The sequence below is a fragment of the Ovis aries genome, chromosome 1 (genome assembly GCF_016772045.2).
Source record: "Ovis aries strain OAR_USU_Benz2616 breed Rambouillet chromosome 1, ARS-UI_Ramb_v3.0, whole genome shotgun sequence".
Lineage (NCBI taxonomy): Eukaryota > Metazoa > Chordata > Mammalia > Artiodactyla > Bovidae > Ovis > Ovis aries.
The window spans coordinates 162171489-162197095 of record NC_056054.1 but is presented as its reverse complement, the minus strand read 5'-3'; the positions used below and the strand labels follow the sequence as shown (position 1 = coordinate 162197095).

Genomic DNA, 25607 nt, shown 5'->3' with positions numbered 1-25607 from the left:
GAATGGTACGGGGAGGGAGATGGGAGGGGGGTTCAGGATGGGGCACCCATGTACACCCGTGGCAGATTCATGTTGAGGTATGGAAAAACCAATACAACAAAAGAAAAACACGAATACAGTACACTAATGCATATATATGGAATTTAGAAAGATGGTAATGATAACCTTGTATGCGAGACAGCAAAAGAGACACAGATGTATAGAACAGTGTTTTGGACTCTGTGGGAGAGGGAGAGGGTGGGATGATTTGGGAGAACGGCATTGAAACATGTATAATATCATATAAGAAATGAATCGCCAGTCTAGGTTGGATGCAGGATACAGGATGCTTGGGACTGGTGCACTGCGATGACCCAGAGGGATGGTATGGGGAGGGAGGTAGGAAGGGGGTTCAGGATTGGGAACACGTGTACATCTGTGGTGGATTCATGTTGATGTATGGCAAAACCAATACAATATTGTACAGTAAAAAATTTAAAAATAAAATAAAACCACAATGTGATACCAAAAAAAATTGTAAAGTAATTAGCCTCCAATTAAATAACTAAATTTAAATTTAAAAAATGATAAAATATTCACCATGCAGGTTAAGTTGATTTTTCCCAAAGGGTATAAAGAATAGAGATGGTAGAGGGAGCAACAAGAAAAAGACATAGAAAAATAAATCAACAACGAAATACAGCAATAATAAATTTGAAAGGGGGCTGTGAGACATAAAATACCTCCCAAAACTTCTATGAATGTATAGAACATTATATATCTTCTATAATATGAAACCATTATTTTAGCTGAAAATAAAGGTTTTTCATTTCAGTTCAGTTCAGTCGCTCAGTCGTGTCTGATTATTTGCGACCCCATGAATCGCAGCACACAGGCCTCCCTGTCCATCACCAACTCCCGGAGCTCACTCAGACTCATGTCCATCGAGTCGGTGATGTGATCCAGCCATCTCGTCCTCTGTTGTCCCTTTTTCCTCCTGCCCCCAATCCCTCCCAGCATCAAGGTCTTTTCCAATTAGTCAACTGTTTGCATGAGGTGGCCAAAGTATTGGAGTTTCAGCTTTAGTATCATTCCTTCCAAAGAACACCCAGGACTGATCTCCCTTAGGATGGACTGGTTGGACCTCCTTGCAGTCCAAGGGACCCTCAACAGTTTTCTCCAAAGCCACAGTTCAAAAGCATCAATTCTTCAGTGCTCAGCTTTCTTCACAGTCAACTCTCACATCCATACATGACCACTGGAAAAACCATGGCCTTGACTAGATGGACCTTTGTTGGCAAAGTAATGTCCCTGCTTTTCAATATGCTATCTGGGTTGGTCATAACTTTCCTTCCAAGGAGTAAGCATCTTTTAATTTCATGGCTGTAATCACCATCTGCAGTGATATTGGAGTCCAAAAAAATAAAGTCTAACACTGTTTCCACTGTTTCCCCATCTATTTCCCATGAAGTGATGGGACGGAATGCCATGATCTTTATTTTCTGAATGTTGCGCTTTAAGCCAACTTTTTCACTCTGCTCTTTCACTTTCATCAAGAGACTTTTTAGTTCCACTTCACTTTCTGCTATAACGGTGGTGTCATCTGCATATCTGAGGTTATTGATATTTCTCCCGGCAATCTTGATTCCAGCTTGTGCTTCCTCCAGCCCAGCGTTTCTCATGATGTACTCTGCATATAAGTTAAATAAGCAAGGTGACAATATACAGCCTTGACGTACTCCTTTTCCTATTTGGAACCAGTCTGCCTTTCCATGTCCAATTCTAATGTTTTTATTTATACCTTAAAAAAGTATAAAGTAAAATGGTATAATATATGGCTTTTTTCAAAATATCTTTGTATAAAGATACTTTTGTCAAGATTATCAACAACTTGGAGAATCTTTTCAAAATGCCCATTCTAAGTATGCTTTATAACATACTGATTAAAGTATATAAAGATTTACGCTCTATGTGAATGTACATCCCTTCACAAAATCAAGAGCACAATTACTTAAATAACATTGTGTGGTAGGTTTTGTGTGTATTGCATGTCAGCGGCCATGGCTGTTCATAGCAATTCAGCTGTAGTTCCAGATGCAATAGGTATGCAATAAAATGTTTGTTAAACCTATGACACACATTAAGAAAAGCATATCTCACATTGCTGAAAGTGCAATATAACCTGAAAGTTGGGAGAGAAAAAAATAGGGACCTATTGGAAACTGAGTATTTTGGTTCACATAAAAATCTGTTTCCTTGCAATGTCTAAGTGACAATCTGAATTTTATTTATCATTTGCTCCTATATACAGCTTTCCACAAAGCCTATAAAGTATTAACTCACCAATTTTTAACAAATACATTTTCAGTGTCCAGCATGGCAACTAGTCAATATGTTTCACAGTGAGAGAGTTAATAAAGACTGTCCTTGAAAAGGTCTCATCAGCAAACAGCCAACACTTAAGAAAAAAAGAATTGTTCTAGTAAAATACACACATACACCCTACGTTTATTACTAATGTTTTTTTCTCTCACATATTTATATATTTTAATAAAAATAATTTCTTCCCCAAACAGATCAATATGAAATCCTCTATTGAACATTTCTGAAATCATATTTCTTAGCATAGATGCTTTAATAAATGACTGAATTTAAAAAATAGGTAACTTGGGAGGAAAACAGCCACACTAGAATTTTTGTTCTATTTCATTGTAGAAATGTTACACACTAATAACAGGCTTAAAATAACAAGCCTGATGATTTTATTTCTATTTCCCAGCTATATAGACACATTAATTTGCCTATAGGGAAGAAGTCTACCAAGAACATTACACCATACATAAAGGACTAGACAGTAAATATTGTATGTTTATGGGCCATAGAGTTTCTGAAGCAACTACTCAACTTTGCAACTGCACCGTGAAAGCAGTGATAGTCAGTACTTAAAGGAATGGATTTTGCTGTGCTCTGAAAGATTTTATTTACAAAAAGGGGCTAGAATGGCAACCAGGTTGCAGAATACTGATTCCAGGTACAGTGTTACATGATACTGACAAAAGTTCTCTCCGTGACCAAACTTTTAGTCAGGCTCTTCAGAACCCTTTGTTCAATCAGACCTGACCTTGAACTCTTATCTCTGTTCCTGCAGGGTCCAGTTTTAGCAAGCTGCTGCTGCTGCTAAGTCACTTCAGTCATGTCTGACTCTGTGCGACCCCATAGATGGAAGCCCACCAGGCTCCTCCATCCCTGGGATTCTCCAGGCAAGAACACTGGAGTGGGTCGTCATTTCCTTCTCCAATGCATGAAAGTGAAAAGTGAAAGTGAAGTCGTCCAGTCGTGTCCGACTCTTCGCGACCCCATGGACTGCAGCCCACCAGGCTCCTCCGTCCATGGGATTTTTCAGGCAAGTGTACTGGAGTGGGGTGCCACTGCCTTCTCCGGTTTTAGCAAGAATCTTGCTCAATTAGAATCCGCCACACTGAATATCTGATCAATCTCTCATCTCCCGTCATGTGCCAGGTAGTATCTGGTCATCCTGGTCTGTCATTAAAAAAAATCCTGTCAGGTTGGTTTAGCCAGAACCCCACCTTGTACAGCTGATGTTCTACTCTTAGTAATTTTCCATCCATTGACCCACACCATGTTCGATGGCTGTAAATCCCCATGTTTAATAGTTGTATTCAGAATTAAACTCAATTTCTCTCTGCTATTGTGAAATTCCATTGCAGTAGTACCTCTGAATAAAGTCTGCCTTCTTTATTTTTTAACTACAGAGGAACAGATTATTTATCTGCAACAGGAAGTGAAAGAGGAGAAAATAACCACAGCTCCTAGGGTGACTCCACAGACTCAGCTGCCCTCAAACAACTCAGTTCTTTAACAAGTTATCACAAGGATTTTTTCTTTAATAATTCAAAAAATAACCTAGGATTTTCCTTTGATTTATCAAAATCCATATTTAATACCTAAATGACACCTTATTTTCATCTTTCTCTTTTACTTTTCCTCTTTCAAAAATTATTGTTTCATCACATTTGTAACTTTTCGTGAAAATCCTAATTTGCATTCTGCAAAACATTTTTTGTTTTAAAAGTTTGCCTTAGGCTTCATTTTCTGCAACAGGAAATTCTATGGGACTTTGGCCCCAAAATAGATCCCAAAAGTGAAAGTGAAACTAAGGTACAATTAGAGGCTAAATGCTCACATTCTAAACAAAGATGGCCTCAGTGCCGAAGGTAACTCCTCTGGGACTTCTAAAATCATTGCTGCTCTCCCTCCCCAATCTTAATCCCTATAAAGTAAAAACCATGGCATTAAACAATCCATTTATTCTTCCTATTAATCAGTGATCTCTACTTTACCATAGACTAAACTGTTTCATGTAATGTAGTCTTTATTTTCCCCTGTGTACTCGGTGCCCTTGATAAATATTTCTCTTTGGGAATTACTACACATTTTTAATATCTTTTGCTGAATATGTTTTAATGCCTGCCAGGGCTCTTCCTCTGCTTTATTATCCTTTTTAAATAATCTCTATACAATTCCACTTACTATTTTGAAACGGGAAACTGAGTGCTGTTCGTGGAGCTGAGGAATAAACTTTGCAAACAAACAAACATTCACATGGGCAGAGTTTATTTTAATGGTGAAAGATACAAACCTCCCAGGGTAGACACTCAGAGAGGGTCAACTGACCCCGAAAGGCAGGGATTACATAGTTTTATATCTTTACTAGTATTTATCTGTACAGTCTTGGTTGGCTTGTGACTTTAATATATGTCATTTTTGATCAATCAATTTGAAGATTACACTACCTAATTTGACATTTTTATGGTTTTTATGCCCAGATTCTAAGCATTTTTAGACCTTGAGTCATCAGCCCATGATGCTTTTCACTGAACCCAGGCAACTGTTTAAGGACCAGATGCATGTTTAAGAGTTAATGGTCCCTCTGGCATACTTGATAAGCTGGACAGCAGTTAATGCTTATCCCTTCTAGGTCTGAATGTTTTATGACTTACCAGACCAAGGAGGTATTCCTCTGAATGTCTGGAAATTGTAACAAAGAGTTTAGCTTTAGGTTAAAGAAGTGAGATGCTTACCTGAGAAGAAAAAAATTGAAATTAAAAAAATAAAAATAAAAAATAAAAAAAGGAACTGAAGTATCAGAGTCCTATACTGCTTAGAAATTTCTGCCTCAATTTCATATAACATTTATAATCATTTTTGCTGAGTTCACAGTGGCAAAAGAATAAGAATTTTGAGAGTGATTTGTTTATAATTCTAAATTAACATTTATATCTTACAAATATTTAAACATCTCAAGCAAGACTACAGTATGTATACAGAATTATTCTACTCTTCCTTATATCACTCAAAACAAATATGTAATTCACTGCATTACACAGAATATACTCTTGTCGATTTTTAACAAATTAAAGTAAAAATACATAATTCAGCACTAAAGTAATAATGTATTAAGACCAGATAACTTTACTGAGTCAAAGATGGGTTATCTAAGGAAATACATTATTATAATATTTCACCTATATCTATACAAATAAATTTGGTGATCACCTCAATAGATACCAGAGGACTTTTGAAAAAAAATTAGTAATCATTGTGAATAAAAATATTTACCTAAATAATGCATTCCATTTACTGAATAGGATAATTTTTAAATTACATAAGTATCGTATTTTATATGCATGGAAAACTAATTCACATTTAGCAATCTATAACACACACATATAATTAGCCTTTAAGTATTATATGCTCTTAGTCATAATGCAATTTAGAAAAGCTCTCACATAAGCCATACTTACTGCCATTTCAGAATTTTACCAATTAAAGATTTTCTGGTTAATTTTATTTTTAATATCTAATTGATTACTATAGAGAAGAAGAATATAATTTTTCACCATGGTAGGGTGAAAAGTAAACCATCTTGAATAGTATTACTTAAGTTTAAAACAAGAATAGAAATAAAACAAAGAAATAAGGATATAAGGCATTTTAAGATAAAATAAAAACAAGATATTGATACCATTTAAAGAATTCTATCCAAGTCAACAGTTGTTTATCTCTGTCCAAAAGAACAGGGCATGCATCTTTCAAGAGGTTTTCATGACTTTTTATAGCAGTCACTTTTGATACTCTCAAATAATGGGAATAAATCATGCCTTTTCCTTGTCCACAGCTGAAGATAAAGCAGAGCTTGTTTTTATGCTCCCAAAGTTCCCATCAATTTTGGTACTGCATTCTACTTTATATGTTGATGGTCCTTGTATAGAGCAACTGGCAGCTGGAAAACTCTATCCCTTTAAATTTATCACCGTTCTATAGTTCCCTGCAAAACAGAGACTACCATCTTCAGTAATAACTATATGCTTTCTTATTATAACTTATTATAAAAACAAATAGTTTAGCCTAAGCTCAGAATGAAAATATTAGTAACTAGTTATACAGAAAAATGATGGAGAAATAATTGTACATTAAAATTTTTCATTGTACAATATTATATGCCAAAAAGGAAAAATTCAAGTACAAAAAGGAGAACTATTTACTTAAAAGGCCTCATGCATGATCGAGGACACCAGTAATTTATTTAATTCTCATTATCGGTTTTATTATGTCTCAGTCTCTGTGTCCTGGTGCACACAACGTTCTTCTGAGCCCTCTGAACATTTCTGGTAGGTATGGGGTTTGATTTTAAATGTACCAAGGGAACATTTCATGCAAAAATGGGCACAATAAAGGACAGAAATGGTATGGACCTAAAAGAAGCAGAAGATATTAAGAAGAGGTGACAAGAATATACAGAAGGACTATACAAAAATATCTTCATGACCCAGGTAATCACGATGGTGTGATCACTCACCTAGAGTCAGATCCTGGAATATGTAGTCAACTGGGCCTTAGGAAGCACCACTAAGAACAAAGCTACTGATGTGATAGAATTCTAGTTGAGCTATTTCAAATCCTAAAAGGTGATGCTGTGAAAGTGCTGCACTCAATGTGCCAGCATATTTGGAAAACTCAGTAGTGGCCACAGGACTGGAAAAGGTCAGTTTTCATCCCAATCCCAAAGAAAGACAATGCCAAACTACCGCAAAGAATGCTCAAACTACTGCACAACTGCACTCATCCCACATGCTAGTAAAGTAATGCTCAAAATTCTCCCAGCCAGGCTTCAAAAGTATGTGAACCAAGAACTTCCAGATGTTCAAGCTGGATTTAGAAAAGGCAGGGGAACCAGAGGTCAAATTGCCAACATCCGTTGGATGACCAAAAAAGCAAGAGAGTTCCAGAAAAACATCTACTTCTGCTTTACTGAATATGCCAAAGTCTTTGACTGTGTGGATCACAACAAACTCTGGAAAATTCTGAAAGAGATGGAAATACCAGACCACCTGACCTTCCCCCTGAGAAATCTGTTTGCAGATCAAGAATGAACACTAGAAGTGGACATGGAACAACAGTCTGGTCCCAAATCAGGAAGGGAGTTCGTCAAGGCTGTATATTGTCACCCTATTTATTTAACTTATATGCAGAGTACATCACGCAAAATGCTGGGCTGGAAAAGCACAAGCTGGAATCAAGACTGCTGGGAGAAATATCAATAACCTAAATATGCAGATGATACCGCCCTTATAGCAGAAAGTGAAGAAGAACTAAAGAGCCTCTTGAAAGTGAAAGAGGAGAGTGAAAAAGTTGGCATAAAACTCAACATTCAAAAAAACTAAGATCATGGCATCCAATCCCATCATTTCATGGCAAATAGATGGGGAAACAATTGCAAACAGTGGCAGACTTTATTTTCTGGAGCTTGAAAATCACTGCAGATGGTGACTGCAGCCATGAAACGAAAAGACACTTGTCCTTGGAAGAAAAGCTATGACCAACCTAGACAGCATATTAAAAATCAGAGACATTACTTTGCCAACAAAGGTCCATCTAGTTAAAGTTATAGATCTTCCAGTAATCATGTATGGATGTGAGAGTTGGAGTATAAAGAAAACAAAGCACCAAAAATTGATGGTTCTGAACTGTGTTGTTGGAGAAGACTCTTAAGAGTCCCCTGGACTGCAGGTAGATCCAACCAGGCAATTCTAAAGGAAATCAGTCCCAATATTCATTGGAAGGACTGATGCAGAAGCTGAAACTCCAATACTTTGGCCACCTGATGCAAAGAACTGTCTCACTGGAAAAGACCCTGATGCTGGGAAAGATTGAAGGTAGGAGGAGAAGGGGACAACAGAGGATGATTGTTGAATGGCATCATAGACCTTATGGATATGAGTTTGAGTAAGCTCCAGGAGTTGGTGATGGATAGGGAAGCCTGGCATGCTACAGTCCACGGAGTCGCAAAAATGGGACATTACTGACCAACTGAACTGACTGATAGGTCTTATTTCAATGGACTCAAAAATATTAAGAATGACCCCCATAATACCATAATGCTTATCTGAGTTTATTACTTTCTAGGTAATTATAATAAGTGTTACTATAAGTAAAATTAAAAAATGTTTTTCTCACAAAAGATAAAACTCTATTTCAAACCAAATAAGCATCTTAGTATACCTATATCAGAGATACTATTCTTCAACCTTCTCACCCACTCCTTTTTTCTGTGTGAAGTTTTTCCTTTGATGCTTATTTTCCTTAGAACTATGTGGTCCTTTGAAATACACTTCCCTAGAGCTTAGATATGTAAATAATCTAAAAACACAAATTAGTACATTTTTGTTCATGTGGAGGATACAGTCAACTGTACCTTGTAGATTCAATGCTAGTTCTGAATATATAATGAAAAAAGTGTATAACATAAAATTATCCTCAGATTTTAACATGCAGGATATAATTTACTATTTATAGCTGTTATATGATACTTAGAATATGATCTAATCTGTATTCTATACAGATGTATTACAGTATTTTGTTATTATGTTCTATTTATATAATGAAAAGTTTGAAATTTTTCTTCTCTAATAAAATTCTGCCATTGTACCTTCAATGTACTACATAATATCCCATTGGAAAGTTTATTCTGAAAGTCCCCTGTTGCTATTATGTTTACTTCATGGAAATGATCGCCCCTTTCTCAAACAGTTTAATTCTATCTATTTCTGTGGAGAGAAAAAGAGGCCTAAATTTACAGAAATAACTTTTCTTATAATGTTTCATTTAGAATAGTTAGTTCAGTTAATATCTGGCTCGATGGAACATTAATACATAGCCTACTGCCTGTCTCTTGATCAAAAAATTCTTGATTATACTGGATTTAGCTTAATACTAAAGTTTACATAAAGAAGATTTTACTCTATTGGTTATGTAATTTTTACAATTGTGGCCACTTTGATTAAAATGTATAAATCAGTTCTATGCCAAGGCTTTTAAGAAAACAATGTTCTAGAATTTGGAATTTTGTCTTCTCAGCTTTTAAATACTACCCTAATAGAAGGGCATGTGTGTATGTGTATGTGTGTATGTGCACACAAAGAAAAAATTCCAGGTGTGGATTTTGTGTGTTGCTTCTGACATGTACAATTGACAAACAGATTTAAAAGGTGACTGTGACTTTTAGAGAATCCTACTGACAACAAATCATGAGTCTGTTCTAAAGAAGCCTATAACTACGAAATGACTCTGGAGTACCCAATACAGATGATCGTGAAACAGGTATGAAAGTCATTCAGCCACCCATAACTAATTCAGAATCGTAAGGATAAAAAGAAGTTCACAGATTGTGTACTGAGGTCCATTGAAAGCATCTGTTCAACTACTGAGGTTCTACACAATGCTGCCCGTCACTGCTATGGAGCACTCACAGCTATCTGCTTCCCATTATTCTCCTTTTTAATGACAGTTTTATATTTATTTCAACCATTGTGTATCTTGTTATTTAATGTGTAGGTCACCAGCTGACAAGAGTTCATATTTGAACCTGATGGAAAAAACTTTGTATTGACAAACGTATTTGTACATATGAGGATGATTAAGTATACTCTGGCTGAAGTAGCAGACTACTGCAGAGATAGGAAAGTATCTACAAAAACCGCGCTTCTTCTTCTGTGATACAGAATTGTTGATGGAAAGTGACTACTGAATCAGGGAGCATTAAATAACATCCCATCCCTATTTGCAGCTAGGTCTGGCCACATAATTAGTTCCCACTGCTAGTACACAAGAGTAATTAATGTGGTTCTTCAGATCTGAGTAGATTTCCCTGGTGGCTGAGATGGTAAAGCGTCTGGCTACAATGCGGGAGACCTGGGTTCAGTCCCTGGGTTGGGAAGGGCCTCTGGAGAAGGAAATGGCAACCCACTCCAGTACTCTTGCTTGGAAAATCCCATGGATGGAAGAGCCTGGTAGGCTACAGTCCGTGGGGTTGCAAAGAGTCAGACACGACTGAGTGACTTCACCTCACCTCAGATCTGAGTGGGTTAAGAAGCACATATACCTTCTCCAATCTCTTTTTACAACTTCTAAGCTGGACATGGATAACTATGAAGCTCCAGGAGATGGCTGGCCCACTAAATGCAAGAAGTCCTATATCCCTGAATCACTGCATGGAGTAGAATTTCTCTGAACCAGAATACTAACATGAATTCTAAGGTAAACTTTTTAGGGCTATCAAATTTTTTAAGTCCTTTGGAAAGATTAGTGCAACTATAAACACTCTAAGTAAAAAAAAAAAAAAAAAAAGACATAGAAAACAAGTTAGCATACAAGTTACAATTCAAAAGTACATGTTGACACTAATGCTTAGAAATAATATCTAGACCCAATTTCTTTCAAAATTTATTTGAATATAACTTTAAAATCTAAAAAGAAAAAAATAATATCCATAAAAATTATGAAACTAAACAGGCAAAAATAAAATAGTAATGAGTGAGAATGAAAATAAAAAACTAAATAGATGAAGTAATCTCTTAGGCAGATGTAGCCTAAGTGAAAATTCACAACCTGGAAATCAGCTAACAATGGAACATTTTTTAAAAAGCATATCAGAGATAAATAAGATAATATTAAAAGTCTTCAACAAATATTTCACAGATATTCTAGAAATACAGAACAGAATAGAGCAACACACACATACACGTTTTCATGTTAAAACAAAATGTGAAGTGAAGCAGGAAAAAAAAAAACAAATTATAACAATTACATAAATAATCAAGCTATTTCAAATCCTAAAAGATGATGTTGTGAAAGTGCTACATGCAATATGCAGGCAAATTTAAAGAACTCAACAGTGGCCACAGGACTGGAAAAGGTCAGTTTTCATTCCAATTCCAAAGAAAGGCAATGACAAAGAATGCTCAAACTATCATACAATTGCCCTCATCTCACACAATAGTAAAGTAATGCTCAAAATTCTCCAAGCCAGGCTTCTGCAATGTGTGAACTGTAAATTTTCAGATGTTCAAGCTGGTTTTAGAAAAGGCAGAGGAACCAGAGATTAAATTGCCAACATCTGCTGGATCATTGAAAAAGCAAGAGAGTTCCAGAAACACATCTATTCCTACTTTATTGACTATGCCAAAGCCTTTGACTGTGTGGATCACAATAAACTGTGGAAAATTCTTCAAGTGATGGGAATACCAGATCACCTGACCTGCCTCTTGAGAAACGTGTATACAGGTCAGGAAGCAATAGTTAGAACTGGACATGGAATAAAAGACTGGGGCCAAATAGGAAAAGGAGTACGTCAAGGCTGTCTATTGTCACCCTGCTTATTTAACTCATATGCAGAGTACATCATGAGAAATGCTGGGCTGGAGGAAGCAGAAGCCAGAATCAAGATTGCCGGGAGAAATATTAATAACCTCAGATATGCAGATGACACCACCCTAATGGCAGAAAGTGAAGAACTAAAGACCCTCTTGAAAGTGAAATAGGAGAGTTAAAAAGTTGGCTTAAAGCTCAACATTCAGAAAACTAACATCATGGCATCTGGTCCCATCACTTCATGGGAAATGGATGGGAAAACAGTGGCTGACTTTATTTTTCTGGGCTCCAAAATCACTGCAGATGGTGACTGCAGCCATGAAATTAAAAGATGTTTACTCCTTGGAACGAAAGTTATGACCAACCTAGACAGCGCATTAAAAAGCAGAGACATTACTTTGCCAACAAAGGTCCGTCTTGTCAAGGTTATAGTTTTTCCAGAAGTCATGTATGGATATGAGAGTTGGACTATAAAGAAAGCTGAGCACAGAAGAATTAGTGCTTTTGAACTGTGGTGTTGGGGAAGACTCTTGAGAGTCCCTTGGACTGCAAGGAGATCCAACCAGTCCATATTAAAGGAGATCAGTCCTGGGTGTTCATTGGAAGGACTGATGTTGAAGCTGAAACTCCAATAGTTTGGCCACCTGATGCGGAGAGCTGACTCATTGGAAAAGACTCTGATGCTGGGAAAGATTGAGGGCAGGAGGAGAAGGGGACAACAGAGGGTGAGATGGTTGGATGTCATCACTGACTCAATGGACATGGGTTTGGATGTACTCTGGAATTTGGTGATGGACAGGGAGGCCTGGTGTGCTGTAGTTCATGGGGTTGCAAAGAGTCAGACAAGACTGAATGACTAAACTGAACTGAGCTGAATATATATAATGTAGCTGAAGACCAAAAATATGGAAACTATAGATAACCTCCCAAAGAATGACAGTTAAGATTGTCAGAAGTTCACTGGCAACAATAGATTATAATGGATAAGGAAATAATACTCTGAGTGTTGAGGTAAAGTAATAGTGTGAAGTCGCTCAGTTGTGTCTGACTCTTTGCAACCCTATGGACTGCAGCCTACCAGGCTCCTCTGTTCATGGGATTTTTCAGGCAAGAGTATTGGAGTGGGTTGCCATTTCCTTCTCCAGGGGATCTTCCTGACCCAGGGATTGAACCCAGGTCTCCCACATTGTAAGCAGACACTTTACCGTCTGATCCACAAGGGAAGTCCCAAGGGAAAGTAATAGTCACTTAGTATTCTATATCTAAAGAAGCAAACAATGAAAAGGGAGGACAAAATAGATATCCATTAAATAAAGAGCTTCAAATTATAGAACCTTGCCAAAAGATCTACGAAAGGTTATACTTCACTAATAAAATAATGAACCCAGAAGAAAGGAGATGATAAATGAAAAAAATGAAAAATAAATCTGTTAATATAGCTTGGTATATCTAAGTACTGACTTTATGAATATATAGATTTCACTTCTTTAAAAGGCAAAACTGAACTCTAGACAATGTCCACAAGAAAGGTAGTAATTTCAGAGGGTGACATGAGTGTCATGTTTGGAAAGAAAACAGGGATATTGAATAATTTTATCCCATCTTAAAGATATATGTGTTCAGAAAATTTTTTTAATTAAGCATAGCTTCTATAGAAATAGGATTTATAGGTTTCAGATTGACAGAATAAATTAGAGACTAAAATTGAAGTTAAAATTTGGTCAAAATAGCTTATAAAGAATGATCAATTTCAAGACAGTCTATGTTTTAACCTATTTAAAAAACTGTGACAAAGAAGAAACTACAATATAGTTATTTAACTTTATTCTGTTTTGGTTGGAAATACATTCTATTTTTAGATGCCTTCAAGCCTCTTGATTTCATATTCTTCTCAAGCCATATGATAATCTGGAACTGCTTCATGCAATAAGGCAGCTTTATTTGGAATTGAAGGTTATATTGTAAGGGTTTATATTCAGGTTGTGATAACCTTTAGAAAGCGAAAATACTGTTTGGACCAATATGTCATCCCCATTTTCTGATCCCAATCTCACCTTTCAGCTTTTCATCACATTCTCAAACCACCTTATTTAATGCCAGAAAATCCTTGTGTTTCAGAATTTCTTTATGCTCTCTGCTTCCACAATCATCTCTGATGACATAATTAGACAGAAAACACAGAGCATAAATGCTTCTGAACTGCAAGAGAAGACAGAGTCATGAAGCCTTAATAATATCACTCTTCAGAAGATCAAATCAATAGCTATGTCACCAGAGGCCCTGCATATCCCATTCACCTCTATAAACAATAATGCAATGGCCCAAGAATTGCCATCATCCTTTCCTCTAGAATTTTAAAGCAGCACTAGAGGGGAAATAAATAAAAGCATGTTTCTAGGAAAAGTTATAAGACACAATTTTTTAGAACTTTAATTTTCACAGTCAGATGCTATTTTGTTAAATTAGCTCATGTGGTATTTAAAAGCTTAAAGAAGATATCTTTGCAATAAATATACATATATATTCAAAACAGGTCTAAAGTATCAAACCCTAAACAATATCTGCAAGTACAAGTGCCATTACCTAAATGAGATTTATTCTAAATTAATACCGAAGAGGAGTTTATTAGGAATTCATGTCATTTTAGAACTCAACAAAAATTGTTCAATTTTGTATGCTAATTGTTTCCAATTTTCTTTCATAGTGTTAAGATATTCTTAGTTATATGAAATGGAAGATTATTTGATGTGAATCAATGCTTTATGAATCAATGCTACTTTTTATTCAAGCCCTTAGTGGAATAAATTAAGACAATTAAAAATTAAATTTGTAACATCAATATTTCCAAATATGACAATTTCAATTATGAACCTACGAAACAAAATAAAAAGTTATGAAAAATAGAGATATTGGAGTCAACTACAAAATACTACCTATAATGCAGAGTAATCCAAATTATTGTGCTTGGTTTTAAATTTTAGCATATCTGCTTAATATAATGTTTATGTCTATTCAAACCTTATTGAAACACTGACGATCCTACATGCAGGGCAGCAAATGAGACACAGATGTAAAGAACAGACTTTCTGACTCAGTGGGAGAAGGCAAGGGTGGGATGATTTAAGAAAATAGCACTGAAACATGGGCATTACTATATGTAAAGCAAATGACCAGCACAAGTTCCATGCATGAAGCAGGGCACCCAAAGCTGGTGCTCTGGGACAACCTGGAGGGATAGGGTGGAGAGGGAGGTGAGAGGGGTGCTCAGGATGGGAGGACACATGTATTCCTGTGGCCAATTCATGTAGATGTATGACAAAAAACACCACAATATTGTAAGGTAATTATCCTCCAAATAAAATTAAGTAATTAATTTTTCAAAAAGTGCTTCTTTCTTTAGTGCTTCTAGAATTTGGATTTAGATAGATCTTAACAGCTTTACAGAGAAAGGAGTCACAGTTTGAAACACTTAGTAGTATAACTTTTAGGATAAAATGTATGCTTGTGGGCTAAGTTGCTTCAGTTGTGTTCGACTTGTTGCGACCCTATGGACTGTAGCCTGCCAGGCTCCTCTGTACCTTTGTTACATAGTAGGCCAAGAGTTCTCAAATGTATTTAAGTAAGTAATGATTATTCCTAAAACCTCACTGCAATTTTTCCTGTTTATTATCTCTCACAACAAAGTCCCAGATAAATCTATATTTTCCCATCATTCTCAGCAGCATGTAGACACTGTTCTACACAGTGTCTACTATTAGACACTGTTAGACTCCGTATCATACTCCACAAAACAAACAGCAAAAAGGGCCTAATTAATGATGAGTAACTAGGGCCTCCTCTGCACTGTGTGGCAGGCAGGAAAAGTTAAAGCGGCATAGTAAGAGCCGGGCGCTTTGAATGAGGAAATGAAAGGAAGGGGAAGAGGGGAGGGAGGAACTGAGGGGGAGAAAACACATAAAGACCAGATTGAGAATTATCAAGGCTTTAGTTATAAATCTGGTATTATTTACTGAGTTCCCCCAGGGAATAAAATTCTGTTCTCTCTACTTTGGAATCATGATTCATAAAATGAGGGATGCATGGATTTCAATGGCTTTCCATATCTAAAATACCACAGCCCTTCCTGAAGAAAAGCTTCCTGTCTCACAGAAATATGAAGAAACAGCTTGTTGTCGGTACACCAATGCCTTCTACCTTTAACTGTTCAGTACAACCTGGTTCCGCTAATCACTGACATCAATAAATTTCTTACTCTTTATTACAGAAATGATTTTAAATATATCTCTTTTATCTGACAGGCCTGGTAAAACAGGCACATAAATAATTAGTACAAATTATTGCACAGATGACAGGGACATTAACTTTGTGAAGATCCAGATATATGACATCTGTGCTAGACCTTGAAAGACAAATAAAAATCCACCACAGTAAAGGAAGAAGAAAGGGATGCAAGCAGCTAGATAAAATATGAAAAACAGCGAGAGACAGGAAAAATACATAGATTATTCAAAAGTAACAAAAACAGAACAGGAGACAGAACTTGCCAAAGTCAGAAAATAACAGGATATGGCCAAACTGTGAAGCCCCTTGAAAGGCATGATGACCAACTACTTTCAATGAAAGTGAAAGTGAAAGTGAAGTCGCTCAGTCGTGCCCAACTCTTTGCAACCCCGTGGACTGTAGCCTACCAGGCTCCTCTGTCCACGGGACTTTCTAGGCAATAGTACTGGAGTGGATTGCCATTTCCTTCTCCAACTTTCAATGAAAGAGAAAGAAAAAACGTAGAATATTTTCCTAAAATGAAATATATAAAACTGCTATCAGGATTTACACAATAAGTGACTATATGGCATCCTAGATGAAGCATCAGACACGTGAATGAAGCCATTTAAATGTGTGGCCTTCTTAAATCACTGTGAACCAGTGACTCCTACATCCCCTGCTTTTAGGAACATTAGAATCTTTTACAATTTTTCTATTCCTGCCCCATGTATGTTGTATACATGAGGAACAATGGCATCTTGTTTAATTTTTAGTTCTCCAGATCAAGGAGAGCTTTAGCTGGGAAGCTTCATTCACATCCATAAGTGATTTCAATGAAGCTCTTCTGGACTTCAACACAATGTCTTAATGGAATAGATCTTTGGGAGGATGTGGGCCTTTGAGCATGAAAGAGGGGCATTAGTCATGAGAATTAAGAGAGAAGACTGTGGTATACTCTTACACTTGCAGCTTCCTATAAACATACTTCCAGGTATTCAGCCCTTTTGCAGTCCCTTGTAAACTCACTCTATACCTAGTCATGTGAAAAACTCCCTCTTCAGTCAACCACTATACTCTAAAAATTTTTGAGTCAAATTCTTCAATGACATGAGGCCATATAGAGAGAAGCCCTGGAATATAAGGGATCATCTTAGACATTCCAATCCCTGTCACACTTCCAGCTGAATTCAGCTACATGAGTGACCTCTGTTTATAATAAGCAAAAGAATTACCCACATATGAGACCTGAGAAATCATAAATCACTGTGGCTTTAAGTTATAAATTTTGGGTTATTTTACCTCAATAGCAATAGATCATTGAAACATACAACTCTATATTTATCTCTACTACAAATCAAAATTATTAACAGATCATCATATATTTAAAAATGTTAATAGCTAAGATAGTGTTCTAACACAATAAGCCAGGACAAAAGAAAATGATATAGAAATATTGTTCTTTCTTTTCCCATTATATCTACATAAGCATATGGTAACATTTTTATCTGATCTGTACTTTATTTATGTATATTCCAGTATTCATGTATATTCCAAAAAAAACCCTTAAATAATTTACCATCAAGAGTTATACTTTATTCATTTAGGTTATAGATAATTCTGATATTTGGCTATGAGATAAGTTGTTTGTAGAGAGCAATGAAATCAATAAAACATTATTATCAGAGGCTAGAAAGGGGCAATATGAAGCATCAAGAACACAAATAAATACTTTAAAATGGAAACCGGTGGTAGTATAATATACCTTCTCTAAAAATGAGGTCCCAACATCAACTTTGTACTTGTAAATAGCAATTCATTATATTCAATTGAAACCAGGTACATGTATTTTCATGTAATAGTTTTTCATACACTTTATCATTGATTATAACCACTAATTTATTTATGAACAAGGAAGTTAGTAAGCAACAGATTTAGAATCCAATCATAATATTCCAATTTCTTCCATTGCTACAAGAAGATGATGAGCATTTGTACTGCACCCAGCATTTGTACTGTACTCATTTCTGCAATCAAATAAAATAGAATAAAGAATGTAAGCCATAAAAATGAATGAGTCAAGCAGTAGCTCTAGATAAGCCGATAATTATCACTCATCCAAAATCACCTTTGCTCAAAAGTGAAGGAATTTTAAAGCATGCAAGTAAGATTGAAATTTCATAGAGCAAACATATTAAGCAAAAAACATCTAGTCATCAATAACTGTCAATACTTTTAATTATGTGATCAACACCATAAAGTATACTTAATAATAATCATTTAAATCCATAGATAACTATTCTTTAAATAATTTAAAACTTTATTATTTTTACCAATACTCAGCTTCTACCTAAGACAAAGTATGATAACCTTACATGGTTAGTGTATGCAATATGATTTACCCTTGGCTATTATTGCCTTCTTAATCTCATTAAAAAATGATCCATACATGTGAATTTTTCTTTAGTGCATTTTCCAATGTAAATTTTTTTACAGTGCCTCTTAAAAGATTCATTTCCAACTAATTTTTGTTTCATTCTAAATCCTTGCTATATATGAAAAAAACTGAATTAATTATACATAAAGCTTCAATGAAATATATTTTAATGTTTAGATAGTGAAGAAAAATAGGCTTATACTTTATAAAAATACACCACAGGCTTTGCATAAAAACGTATTTTCAAATGACCTAACATAGTCATATATTGATGGCTTTAGTGAACTTTTGAGCATTCAAGAACTCAAGTATTTTATAAATAGATAAAACATTTAAAAATTCACATATGTCCCTATATAGAAACAAATGTTTTTCTTATTTTCATCCTTTTTAATGGGTAGGAACATAACATCACCAAAAAAGTCAGAAAATTCAATATGATTGATGCTACAGAAAACAAAACAAAAAAATCCTTAAATAATTTACCATTGAGAGGAAAAATATCTTCTATGCTATTATTTACCAAACATTACTTTCATTTCTTTATTTGTATTTTGATTATGAGTCCTATATCCAAATGTAATAGATATGATTTATCTTTATCAGGCATTATGCACAAAATTTTAAGTATATATATATTTATTAGATTAATAAGCCTTCATAAAGTGATTCACACAAAAAACTTTTCATGTTTAAAATTACAAATATGTCATTATCATAAAACATGAAAGGTATGGTTTTAAACTTAATAGCATTTCAGTGTGTTAATGCTTCCTAACAATTAGATTTTACACAAATAGTGCTATCTAAACAAACAAACAAAAAATAATGTGTTATATGGTAGGAAATTATATTTAATAGTAGCAAAGGATAAATTAAGCTCTGATACACTCAGTACTCAATCACAAAACATATAACATTCCTATAAACTATCTTGTATGTTGTAAAATGTATAATTATTCATATGCATACATATGAATTCCTCATTTATTTAAATATAATTTCAGCTTATCTGGGTACTACAATTATTACAGCTCAACAGGAAAGAATTTTTTTCAAACTGTCATATTCTCTATGAACCACCAAAACATGAAAGTTAAGCAAATGCCTGCTTTGAATTCCTTTTGCTTTTTGTTGTTGCTATTGATGTTGTTTTCCTTTACAAAAATCAAGTGAATACAGCAATTCATATAGCAACTACTCTGCTGAAGGCAGAATGGAAGAACATTTGTCATGGTATATAACTTATTTAACATTTTAATACACTATTCCTAGGTGGGACAAAAATCAGAAATTATCTTACAGTTAATATGAGTTCATTTCTTGCACAATTAATTCTTCCAGGAATAATAATCCAAAATGTATTAACTGAAAATAAATATATTTATGTTGAAAAAGCCATCATGTGAATGCATGAATAATTATTTAAATGTGTTTTTCTTACCATGGCAAGAACCTTCAATTTCTTCATATCCTGTACTGCAGATACATCTTCCAAGAGGAACCAGCCAATCTCCATCAGCTCCACAATAGAGCTTAGGAGTGTCACGCTCTTCTGCACTCTTCACACAGGAGCCCCTTACTTCAACCAAGGAGGAAGAATCAACCCTTGGGATAGTGTCTGGAAACACGGCCAGGTTACGAACAGTAAAGGGGCATTTTTTGTAGAAAACACGGACGGAAACTAGGGCAATGCATGCCCCGATGTCTTGAAAAGCCAGATAAAATCCTTTCCTTTCTATAGGCCCCAGCTCACGAATCTCAGTGTTGAGTTTGAGGATGCGATCACCCAAATCCATCTGGGTAAAACTTTCATCAGCAGCAATTGTGTCAATCTTTGTATACTGGCTTGGCTTGAATTTAATTCCATGGGACTCATCTGATTCCACATAATATAGATTAAACGTTTCTTTGCAAGTCCCCAAGACCCATGGGATGCTATTACAATCCCTCAGTGTAAACTTCATCTCCACGTAAATTTTCTGAGCTGCATCACGAGAGATCCAGTTTGTACGAAGCCAGTTGTTTTGGTTTGGCTCCATCACATTGCATACCTGGTATGTGTGAATGGGCCTGTTGTGTTCATCCATTTCAGTGATGGCATCCCACTGCAAAAAAGAAAAAAAAGAAATGATTATAAAACCACAATGGTTAAACATCTATGATTACCTCCAAAATTTTCTGTTTTACTGAAAGAAAAAAAGAATAAAAAGGGCACAAGTGAAGTAAAGCAACAGTGGTACAGGATTTTAACAAGCAGCCTTTCATTTCAGAAAGGGTTCTGAGCATGCCAGCTGTCCTGGTATGAACCTTACCTTCTTACATGTTAGTTGCAACATCAAGGGACACTTATTTATCCTCTAACTTCCCTGGTGGCTCAGATGGTAAAGAATCTGCCTGTAATGCAGGAGATCCTAGTTTGAATCTTAGGTTGGAAAGATCCCCTGAAGAAGGGAATGGCCACCCACTCTAGTATTCTTGACTGGAGAATTTCCATGGACAGAGGAGCATGGCAGGCTATAGTTTGTGGGGTCGCAAAGAGTCAGACATGACTGAGTTAGTGACTAACATTTTCATTTTCACTTTTCTCCTCAACTATAAAATGAAGCTTATTGTATAGTACCTGTTTCATAGGTTTGTTGTGAAGTACAAATTAATTAATATATGTAAAGAACTTTAAATGGTTTCTAGTACTCTATGCTCAGTTGCTCACTCATATCCTACTCTTTGCGACCCCCTGGACTGTAGCCCACCAGGCTCCTCTGTACGTGGGATACTTCAGACAAGAATACTGAAGTGGGTAACCATTTCCTTCTCCACTAGTACTCTATAACCAGCCTAAAATAGCATCTAATATGTGATCAAATAACTAGACCAATGATAAATGCACTCCAGTTAACCATTTGTCTTCATATCCAATTTGCCACAAATTGAAGTTTATTTTTCAGTATTCAGTTAAATATATACATGTCTATTTTGATAGAAAATGTGTGCATAGACTTCCCAGGTAGTGCTAGTGATAAAGAACTCGACTGTCAAATGCAGGAGACAAAAGAGACATGGGCTCAATCCTTGGGTCGGGAAGATCCCCTGGAGAAGGAAGTGGCAACCCACTCCAGTATCATTGCCTGGAGAATCCCATGGACAGAGGAGCCTTGTGGGCTATAGTCCATAGAGTAGCAAAGAGTCGGACATGACTGAAGTGACTTAGTAGCAGCAGCAACATATATAGATAAGACTTATATTTATTCAAGAAATACTTAAGTATTATTCTGAATACTAGGATTGCAGTAGTGAACAAGCTGAATAAAAGCTCCCTGCCTTCAAGGATCTTATTTAGAGTGGGGAGAGGCAATAAAAATTGTAAATTACTCAACTGAACAATATGGTAGAAAGTACAATGGAAAAAAAAAATAAGACAGAGAGATGGGGGGAAGAGGCCTGAAATTACAGTGTGGCCAGAGAAGGCCTTCCTGAGGTTCTGACATTTAAGTAACATCTTAGAGGTGAGATAGTGAAGAGGAAATAGTACCAGTCCCTGAGGTAGGAGTGTATAGATATGTTTTAGGAACAGTTTGAATGGCACTTAACAGAGAGGCAAACATGGTGCAAAAAAGCTTTTGTAAGAATTGGAAACACCTTGGTTTTTGCTCTGAGCTAGATCACTGAATTATCTTCACTTCTGTGTTTACATACAAGAATTCTGCCACTTATATGAATAGAAAAATCTTGTTTATCCTTTTTTTTAAGTTTCAGTAAAAATATTTGAGCACATTGAAATTAACTGGCATTGTCATTATTTATAAATCTAATATCACATACTTTTATATTATAATTTAGATTGTAATTATGTTTGTTTAATGAAACTTAAAACAAATTTCAATAAAACAAAAACACATTTTGGTAACCTTACGTTCTTTTTGGGAAAACATAATATTTTTATTAAGGTACAATGGAAATGATAAGCTGTTTTCTACAGTGAATAAGTATTCTATTCTAGACACCATACGTCAATGCTTTATAATAAGATTGTTTAACTCATCTAGTTTGCAGCTTCTTATTTTAGTTGGATGTAGAGAGTTATCTAACCAAGACTGGTGGAATGTCAATTGGTATAGTTTCTAACAGAACAGCCACTTTTCTCAGTCTACTGGATTGTTACATCATATAATTTCCATTTTAAAATTCCACAAATAAACAATTCATTTTATCAACTCCACGAACTTAAAAACAATTCCGTATCTAAAATTTCATTTGTAATTTTGCTTGCTTTAAATTCAGAAGGTATTTTCCAGAAACAATGAGTTCCTTTAGAAGCGTGGATATGATTTTTGCAAAATACACCCATGACTTATCAATGGTGATCCAACATCTCAAAGAGGACCATGAAATTATTTATCTAAGTGTCTTTCATTCTAGCATACTACAGGTGTTATATGACTCTTTTACACTTAAATTTAAAGACAAACCAGCACTATTAAAGCTCATTCAATATGGTAAGCTAACCATTAAGAATATAAATAGACAAGATACAAATAATAAAACCTGAGGAAAAACTATCAAAATAAGTGTTTGAAATTCTATGCATTCTAACCATTGAGGAGCTTCTAAAGTACTTATTCAGATCATTCTTGTTTTAGATAAATCTCTAATCAAAACTGATATTGTTTCACAGGGAATGTATGTAATTTGGCACAGTGGTAAAAAATCCTCCTGCCAATGCAGGAGGCACAAGAGACACAGGTTCAATCCCTGGGTGGGGAAGATCCCCTGGAGTAGGAAATGGCAACCCGCATCAGTATTTCTGCATGGAGTAGTCCAGTCCACGGGGTTGCAAAGAGTTAGAAATGACTGAGCACAAAGTATACACACTGCATCCTCCACTCTGAAAGTATAGAGATCTACAGTCAATAATTTCTATTTGAACAACTACATTTTAACAACTTCAGACTATACCCCTTCCTATTAATAAAAAGTATTAACCATGCTCTCAATCAATTCTCCTAAAATAGGAGACTAACTAAAACGTGAAAAACTGTATCTGTAACAAAAAATTCTGAAATCATCGGGCTTCCCAGGAGGTGCCAGTGGTAAAGAACCTGTCTACTAATGCAGGAGATGTAAGAGATGAGGATGCGATCTCTGGGTCAGGAAGATCCCCTGGAAGAGGGCATAGCAATCCACCCCAGTATTCATGCCTGGACAGTCCCATAGACAGAGGAGCCTGGCGGGCTACAGTCCAAAGGATCATAAAGAGAAAACATTCTGAAATTATCACATATATTTATTTTAAAATACATGGGGTTTGGAAAAAACGTTTAGATGGAAAGAAAGCTCACGAATTAAGACATTCATACACTGAGTCAGAACTAATCTGAACCAGGAGATAAGGAAATAGCAAAATACATGTGAACACTGAGAAATGTGGTTTTTTTCAAAGCACTGCATGACGATGCTTAACAAAATGGGACATAATTTTCTGTGATAAATTTATGATGTCTGAGAAACAACAGTGAATTTTCTCTTTAATTAAAGAAAAAGAAATCAATTAAAAAGAAAGAAAAAGAGATTAGAATGAGATTCAGTTATCAAAACAGGCAAAATGGATCAACTGCTAAATTTCTTCTTACACAAGAATATTGAAAGTGATTTAAATTATATTTTTGAATTTGAATATGATCAACATAAGAACATGAATAAACTCAAGATTGGTATAAGATCTAAAGTGCTAAAAAATTCATAAAAATATATTATCATTGGTGTATATATAAATGGTATCATATTCAAATCACAGTGTATCTTTGGAAATACTGTATTATAAAAACTGATGTTTCCATTTAGTTATATAACTGTCAGTTATAATTTCCAAGTATTAAAATAAATAGGGCCTCTAAAAGTGTAAGAACCACGGAAAGAATGGTGGTATGAGGGCTCACATACCAAATATCTAACTATTTTTAAATGATAATTCACTCTTCAAATAAGATCAAACTGTAAGCATGCTTGATTTGCCTACTTTAGAAAGATACTGGAAGGTTAGGTTTAAATTTAAAATATTTAGACTTCTCAGAATTTCAGGCTAGCATGTGGAAGTCCATCCAGAGCCAACTCCTAGGTTTAGTCAACCCCATTTCTATTACCTTATCTAACTCCAGGTAAATCCCATATCATGAAGAGCTTCGCAGAAGTACATATATGAGTTATAATACTACTGTAAATTAACTCTACTTCAATTAATAAAAAGGTTAAAAAATCTCAATTTGGAGTAAAATGCACTGTAATTACTCTTTAATATAAAAGAGTTAAATATAAAAACTTTTATGTTCTGTTCATTACTGGGTAGTTAATGTAAACACGTGCCTCAACACTCTTCTGCCACATAAAGTTCTCCATGGATCCTACAGATCCTATGTTAATAAATTCAGTTCAGTTCAGTCACTCAGTCGTATCCAACTATTTGTAACCCCATGGACTGCAGCACGCCAGGCCTCCCTGTTCACCCCCAGAGCTTACCCAAACTCATGTCCATTGAGTCAGTGATGCCATCCAACCATCTCATCTTCTGTCATCCCCTTCTCCTCCTGCCTTCAATCTTTCCCAGCATCAGGGTCTTTTCAAAAGAGTCAGTTCTTTGCATCAGGTGGCCAAAGTATTGGAGTTTCAACTTCAGCATCAGTCCTTCCAATGAATATTCAGGACTGGTTTCCTTTAGGATGGACTGGTTGGATCTCTTTGCAGTCCAAGGGACTCTCCAGAGTCTTATCCAACACCACAATTCAAAGGCACCAGTTATTCAGTGCTCAGCTTTCGTTACAGTCCAACTCTTACATCCATACATGACTACTGGAAAAACCATAGCTTTGACTAGATAGACCTTTGTTAGCAAAGTAATGTCTCTGCTTTTTAATATGCTGTCTAAGTTTGTTATAGTTTTTCTTCCAAGGAGCAAGCGTCTTTTAATTTCATGGCTGCAGTCACCATCTGCAGTGATTTTGGAGCACCCCCCTGCCAAATAAAGTCTGTCACTATTTCCATTGTTTCCCCATCTATTTGCAAAGACGTGATGGGACAGGATGCCATGATCTTAGTTTTCTGAATGTTGAGTTTTAAGCCAACTTTTTCACTCTCCTATTTCATTTTCATCAAGTGGCTCTTTAGTTCTTCTTCTCTTTATGCCATAAGGGTAGTGTATATTTGCATA

At 35.5% G+C, this 25607-nt stretch overlaps 1 protein-coding gene across 2 annotated transcripts in view; it reads right to left on the bottom strand.

Moving 5' to 3' along the window:
* The window catches only part of EPHA6 (EPH receptor A6), a 985602-nt gene that overhangs the window by 771123 nt on the left and 188872 nt on the right, over positions 1–25607 (bottom strand). For both annotated transcript variants that reach the window (XM_042230510.2, XM_060404157.1), the window contains exon 3: positions 19851–20514. In XM_042230510.2, the coding sequence (XP_042086444.1) occupies positions 19851–20514 (664 nt within the window). The remainder of the gene's footprint in view (positions 1–19850; positions 20515–25607) is intronic.